The 7,780-nt window shown below is 42.6% G+C and overlaps 1 protein-coding gene across 3 annotated transcripts in view; it reads right to left on the bottom strand.

The window, feature by feature from the left end:
* Window positions 1–3,207: 3,207 nt before the first annotated feature.
* ITGA6 (integrin subunit alpha 6) overlaps window positions 3,208–7,780 on the bottom strand; it is a 73,291-nt gene continuing 68,718 nt past the window's right edge. For 2 of the 3 annotated variants that reach the window (XM_029071942.2, XM_001514610.5), the window contains exon 25: window positions 3,208–5,434. In XM_029071942.2, the coding sequence (XP_028927775.1) occupies window positions 5,273–5,434 (162 nt within the window). In that variant the 3' untranslated portion in view covers window positions 3,208–5,272. Of the gene's footprint in view, window positions 5,435–7,616; window positions 7,747–7,780 lie in introns of all 3 variants that reach the window. The other variant, XM_007671229.3, reaches the window with a different exon arrangement.

The following is a 7,780-nucleotide window of genomic DNA, read 5'->3' as shown; positions in this document are numbered from 1 at the left end:
CGGGGCGGGGCCGCCACCCCGGCCTCCCTCCTCCCTCCCGCCCCGGCTCTGAGGAGACGGCCAAGGAGGCGGGCGCCGAGGCGGAGGCGGCGGCGGCGACGACGACGACGACATCCGGACCCCTGCTTCCGGCTCCCTCGGCCTCGCGCCCGTCGGCACCACGTGACCCCCAGCCAGCCGTCACTCGCCCCCCCGTCTCGTGCCCGTCGGCACCACGTGGCCCCAGCCTGTCGCCGGACACGCCTCCCCGTCTCCACCACGTGACCGCAGCCGGTCGTCGGACCCCCCCCACCGGCTGCGCGCCCGCCACGTGACCCCAGCCTATCGCCAGACACGCCCCCCCCGGCTTCGCTCCACTCTGCAGCACGTGACCCCAGCCTGTCGTCGGACGCGCCTCCCCGTCTCCACCACGTGACCGCAGCCTGTTGTCGGCCACCACCCCCCGGCTTCGCCCCACTCTGCACCACGTGACCCCAGCCCATCGCCGGACACAACTCCCCGTCTCCACCACGTGACCCCAGCCTGTCGTCGGACCAACCCCCCCCACGGCTTCGCGCCCGTCGGCACCACGTGACCCCAGCCTGCCGTCACCGCCCCATTTCGCGCCAATCTGTACCACGTGACCCTAGCCTGTCGCCAGACACGCCTCCCCGTCTCCACCACGTGACCCCAGCCTGTCGTCGGACCGCCCCCCCCCGGCTTCGAGCCCGTCCGCACCACGTGACCCCAGCCTGACGTCACCGCCCCGTTTCGCGCCATTCTGTGCCACGTGACCCCAGCCTGGGGCCACCGCCCCGCCCCCGTGCTATACCTCTTCCCCACACCCTATTGTTTAACGACCCTCCTAGGACATTGGAAATCTTTATTAAAATAACTATAACACAATAAGAAGAATCAGAGAAGCAGCGTGGCTCAGTGGAAAGAGCCCGGGCTTGGGAGTCAGAGGTCATGAGTTCAAATCCCAGCTCTTCCACTTGTCAGCTGTGTGACTGTGGGCAAGTCACTTCACTTCTCTGGGTCTCAGTTACCTCATCTGTCAAATGGGGATTAACTGTGAGCCTCACGTGGGACAACCTGATGACCTGTATCTCCCCCAGCGCTTAGAACAGTGCTCTGCACAGAGTAAACACTTAACAAATACCAAATTATTATCATTATTATTATTAATATGAAGCAACCTCGTCTAATGGATAAAGCGTGGGCCTGGAAGTCAGGAGGTCCCCATTTCATTCATTCATTCATACCTATTTAGCGAGCCTTCCAATCCAGACTCTGGTCTGCTGTGTGACCTTAGGCAAGTCATTGTCCATTCCAAGCGCTTAGTACAGTGCTCTGCACATAGTAAGCGATCAATAAATACTATTGTGGTCACCTCTTTTTGCTTCTGTACAATGGGGATTAGGACTGGGAGCCCTATCCGGGACAGACACATTTCTGGTATATACGCCAGGCCTGAAACATCTCATGCCACTTTTAAATAATAATGTTGGTATTTGTTAGGCGCTTACTTTGTGCAGAGCACTGTTATAAGCACTGGGGTAGATACAGGGTAACCAGGTTGTCCCACATGAGGCTCACAGTCTTCATCCCCATTTTGCAGATGAGGGAACTGAGGCACAGAGAAGTGAAGTGACTTGGCCACAGTCACACAGCCAACAAGGGGCAGAGTTGGGATTCGAACCCATAACCTCTGACTCCCAAGCCCAGGCTCTTTCTACTGAGCCACGCTGCTTCTCTAAAAAGAACACTCAAGAACTTTTAAAGAACACTCAATTTTCACAGCCAAAATTTAAAAAAGAATCAGCAAAGAACCAATGCCCATTCATTTGTTTATATCCTAGGCTAGCTACTTTAACATAAACCTAAAACCACTTGTCAGCTGTGTGACTGTGGGCAAGTCACTTAACTTCTCTCTGCCTCAGTTACCTCATCTGTAAAATGGGGATTAAGACTGTGAGCTTCACGAGGGACAACCTGATTACCCTGTATCCACCCCAGTGCTTAAAACACTGCTCTGCACTTAGTAAGCGCTTAAATACCAACATTATTAAAGCACTATTTTGTTTGAACTTCTGACTACGCTCCCCCCTTAAATAATGTTGGTATTTGTTAAGCGCTTACTATGTGCCAAGCACTGTTCTAAGCGCCGGGGTAGACAGAGGGGGATCGGGTTGTCCCACGTGGGGCTCACAGTCTTAAATCCCCATTTTACAGATGAGGGAACTGAGGCCCAGAGAAGTGAAGTGACTTGCCCACAGTCACACAGCCGACAAGTGGCAGAGCTGGGATTCGAACTCATGAGCCCTGACTCCAAAGCCCGTGCTCTTTCCACTGAGCCATGCTGCTTCTCCAGACCTGCTGCCAGTGGAGTAGTACAGTGCTCTCTTTTGGCCTTAGAAAAACTCCTTTATTCACTCACAACAAATGCCACCTAAGCTGATCAAATGAATTCTCTCTATCTTTAAAGTCCATTTCCCCTTCCCGGATGGGTGTCAGGATACGTACACCCAGCCCACTGTAGAGGGTTTACTTCCTGCTTTTAAAATTAATCAGAGACGGACTCCCCTTTGGAGCCTGAGAAATCAGTTCCTACCAGCTAAATGCTTCCATTTGCCCTTGAACTGCTTTGCCAGCTTTGGAAACCTGAGACTGCTTTCCCATTTGCCTGCATTTTGGAATTCAGCCGGCTCCAAACACACCAGTGATTCACACTCCTCCAGGGCGAACCAAAAGTTGGTTAGGACACACTGTACAATTCCAAACATTACTGGCACTTGCAGATTACAACCTGGAAAATGAAAAACTCAAAATTACTTTCTAGCTACGTTCTGACTCATGAGGATGAATACACTTTTCCAGGGTAAGTGATGTGGTCATTTCCATAGCAGATACCTGGAGGCCTTTACCTTGATGGTTTGGTTAAGAGATGATGTAGTTCAGTAGAGAAACAGCACCCAATTATTTAACCTTTCCTTTACTTCACAAGTTGGGAAAAAATCATTTTATGAGGTCTGAGTTTCATACTGTATTTTAACGGCGACTGTGCAAATACCTGTAAAGTTCAGCCTGATGCAGTTTCTGGTATTCTCAACATGGGCCCTGTTTGACTAGATGTAATGAAAAGAATCTTCCAATCAAAGTAATCATGAAAGGTATTTTCAACACAGTTAAAAATCTGGCCTTAGACATATCAACTCAACTAGGAAATACATGTTTTCATTAAAAAATTTATTTCACACTTTTATACAAATATCCACAGGTATGCTCTAATCATGAAATTACTGAACAACACTAATTAGTATAAAAATGTATCAAAGGTAAACAGACCAGTGATGTGACTTGAGATGACATTGAAACAATTCTAAATTTATGAAGCAACATTCTTAGGGGTTTTCTTTTAAACTCACTTTCAGGGCATTGATTTTTACATTAAAGTCCTACAACAGTTCATAAATTATAGCTTCCTGACAGCCAACAAACACGGTCCTCAAAGATTTTGAATTGTCCAGGCACAAAACACTTTGCAACACTTTCTTGGAAAACCTGTCTGTAAACAAAATAGAATTGGTGGGAATGTGTCGGGGAACCAAAGAGATATAAAGCACACAGGATAATGAAACTGGAATCTTAATATTACAAATTTCTCCAAATTTGGTGGGCTTTTGGGGCTTTTTAAATACTCAAACTAGTAAAAGCCCACACAATTACTTAGAAATATCAAGGACCCTCTTAAAAGAGGTGAAACCAATTAAGATGATCTTCCCCCTCCAGAGTGTTCCTCCTCCTCCACCCTTCCCTGCCCCTCTACCCCACCATCACCCCGTAACCCTTAACAATCTGATACATAATCTTTAAATGTATTTGCACTTGTTCCCATTCCCAATGAAAATATTGAATCCGGAGCACAACAGTTTTTATACATTTGCAAAATGCAACAAGTAGTTTGAAAGCGGTCATTAATTTTTTTTATTATTAATATTATCATTACCAAAGCCAGGAAAGTGTTGTTTAAAGGAAAAATAATAATTTACTCTTTAGGTGGTGTTACAAAAGAATTTAAAAACTGGAATTAGCATGGCATAGAATAATTCTTAGACATAGCTGTTTCAACATTTAGGACATCATTCAGTAGTCTCAAACTGGATCCCTTCAGACCAGTGGCAGGCATTTATTTTTTCAAGTGCTGAAGCATCTGCAGTAGTTGGGGTCTGCACTAGGGCAGGTGGGGTGAATCGACCTTCTCTAAATGTTCATGCAGGTTCTTGCACAAAAGTCCCCAAAAACCACATGACAGACATATTCTGGGAGTCCAAAAAGAATACATTTCTTGTCTATTTAGAGTGAACAAATAATCTTACAGAAACTTTGAATCATATTTCTTAAACATATATACACCAAGCCAGGGGAAAAATACCACAATTTACATTTAAGTTTAGGTTATTCAAAAATATCTCTGCTATAAAGAACTTTTTTCTTTTTTTTTTTGCAGTGAAAGATTCAGGTCCAACCACTTACCATTCACATATGGATTCTGAGCACATACACAACCTAAGGGAGTCAAAGTCTTTGGCCTACTTGTTAGTTCTAGGCAAAATGGCTTATGAGATAAATAAATACCAGGACTAAGATATGTACAAAACAGTATAACTAGTATTCAAGCCTGCTGTGTCTTATTTTAGAGGAGAAAAAGGACCACCTGTGAACATTTGGTGTGAACCATATTCACACAAATCTGAGATTAGAAATAAGGTGGGTGGGCAACCTTACCTTGTATTGCACATTGAATTTGAAAGAATACTTTAGGATGAACTGCATCTACCACAACTAGGGAGTATTCTGATGATGAGTAGTTGATTCACAAGTTCACAAATCTTAATGGAAGAATATGTGCCAAGGCAAAACTCTGCCACGCTCATTATATATTTTGGTGGAGGTTAGGAAGAATCATTTTGGTGGCTTCACCCTACTACTCTCTTGGAAAGATGTCTCAGGAGGTACATTTGGTGTACCTCTTCACAATATGTGTAAGTTGGCCAAAGCTAAAACTAAAGGCAACCTGGAAATGTAAATTAAGGCAGTTAAAATCCCTTTCAACAGTCTTAAATTTAGTTGTGCAAAACAAAAGCCGTGGCATAAAGTAACATTATCCTCAGTTAAAAACTGTAGGTCCGTACTGTAGGAAGTGAGTCAGAAACCAGTATTCACTTAGTGAAGGAATTTTTTAAATCCTTTCCAATTTTGAGTAGGAGAGAAAAAAAGTTTAGTTTTTCCCCTAGGAGTAGCTTTCATTTTCATTCCATTTGGTGATCCACTGCTTCTTTTCCAAGCTATCATTATTTTTCTCATCCTTGATCTGTCGCTCCTCTTTCCGGATTCTTACAGCATGATATCTGGGGACACTGTCATCGTACCTGGAGCGCTTAAAGAACCCACACTGGGGAAGAGGAGATGAACAGGAGAGAGTGAATTGACATCCCAGAAGGCATAAAAACATTCCAAAATCAAATAGCTAAAGCTTTGGTATGCCCTCTGGCTAAAAAGCAAAGAAACAGCTTCCCTAAAGATAGAGCTGATTTAACCAAAAAGAAAGAAAAAAACACAACAGAATAAAGCAGCCAAGGGCAAGGAGAAAAGAACTGGAGAAAAATATTATCACCCGTTATCCAAGTTACAATTTAGTAGAGGCTAATTAATTAGCCTAGCAATTAAAGGAGAATGATTTCACTATATTTTTCATAATAAAAGTACTTCATGTGAAACAATGTCTACTCCTTCGGGATCACTTCAATTCAAAGGACTCTTCGGGAAGTATATCAGAAGCTAGACTAACATCAAGTTTCCATGCCAAAAATATTCGATGTCAAGGCACACTCAGTCACTATTTGATAGGTCACTTCCATTCACCTGACATATCAAAATCTCATTCTGGCCACTGTCAGGCATCTGAAATTCCATCCTAGGTTCTCAGCAAATTTCAGATAAATGAAGTCTGACTATGCCAGTCAACCACTTACAAGGTAAATCAATTTCACTTAGAAATAATGAAGTAACTGTGCATCACAGTGAGCTGTACATGTCTTTTTTTACATTTATATTTTCATAGAATATAGGCATTCCAGATTTACCCATTATGTTCCATTAAAAAAAAATGAATCAAAAATATCCAGGCCACTTTCCAATCAAAATCTGTTCTTAGTGCAGGGGGACTTAGTAAGTTTCTGGTTCAGAAATGCTGCTAGGTGATGGATGGAGAGGATGTGTGGAATGAAAGATTAGAAGATTTACTATGCAACTCTTCCCAAAATAGAGCAAAAAAATAAGAGGAATGCTTAATGCTGTTAAAATTTTACTAGTAGAAAATGAAGTTCTCTATTTCCTTTTGGCATTCGGTTATAAGAAGTATGTTGACAGATGTATTTTGGGGTAGGATTCATGATGGCTGTCATGGTATCTGCTTACTGTAAAATTGAGATGCTAGTCCTTTAAAAAGACATTTATTAATCACTGTCTAGGGACCAAATCTGTGGTAGTTTCAATAGATGAGATATTTCATCATTGAAATGGATTGAAAACATTTTTACAAAGGCAAGAAAGTAAAGAAAATTTTACAGCTTCTGTGGTGCTATAAAAATGGTCAAAAAATCATTTTTGATTAGGGTCTTCACTCATCTCCATTCTAAAGCGAACTGTAAGAGGTAAAATAAGAACAGGTTTTCAGAAAACAATTTGTGTACATGCTTAGATTATGCAAAAGAACATTTTAGAACAGAATAAATAAAAAAATCCCAAGACCTCAAGCCCTACATCTCCTTCCATAAGAAAACTAGAAAGATTATGATGAAGTACCCTCAACAAGAGCAATTCCACATTTCCAGCATGCAACAGAGGTTAATAAAGTGGCTGAATGAAATTTCCAGTGTGGGAAACCTGATAATTGGTGTGAAACCAAGAAAAACTTTCTCTGTTTCAAAAACTCAAATGAAATGGTTTCACCCAAACTGATTTACAATGCATTTGTAGCAGTCTGGTTGCATATGAAAAAAAAATTTTGGTTTTACTCAGTGTTCAAAACAAAGCTGAGTGTACATAACTGAAAGACACGGCTTTGCTTTGAAACAGGTGCTTAGGTAGGGACCGAACTGTTGTGCGAATTGTTGAGGGCAGCAGAATTTTACCTGAGAACCAGTTGAGACTAGCTAAACTATCCACAGAGAGGAAGCTTAGGCCAAACACCACAGTAGAATTTGAACATTGTTCCCAAAGATGACCCCAACTTAATATGTACAATTCAGCACTAGTACAGTGCTTAGCACATAGTATGGGCTTTACAAATGTCATAATTATTCACTGGACTTGTAATCGTGGTTTATGGGGAGTATTTCATTTGAGCAGCCACCATATGCAGCAAAACCAAAATTTTTTTCCCAAAAAAAAAAAAAATAATAAGCATGCAAGCCTTCCAGAGTATTGGGAGCAACAGAACTCAGCAAGCAAGCATGGATATTCAGAAATTCATCAGTTAATGGAACATATACAGCAAGCTTTCTCTCTGGAAGTTAGCCACCACAACCAGAGCAGGAACCACAGCTAGCAGTCAAAAAACATTGAACAATTACCAATTACAGAAGTAGTTCAATACTATGCATCAGAAGTAAGCCTCTCTTTATCAGATGGCTGAGTATGGATCTCAGCCTTGTGATATGTGGTATCATAATGCTCTTTCTTATTTCTCTTGAAGAAACCACACTATAAGGAAGCAAGGCATTTAGTCACTTTTACA

This window comes from Ornithorhynchus anatinus, chromosome 9 (genome assembly GCF_004115215.2).
Source record: "Ornithorhynchus anatinus isolate Pmale09 chromosome 9, mOrnAna1.pri.v4, whole genome shotgun sequence".
Lineage (NCBI taxonomy): Eukaryota > Metazoa > Chordata > Mammalia > Monotremata > Ornithorhynchidae > Ornithorhynchus > Ornithorhynchus anatinus.
The sequence above is the reverse complement of the archived record's forward strand: the minus strand, read 5'-3'. Positions and strand labels throughout refer to the sequence as shown.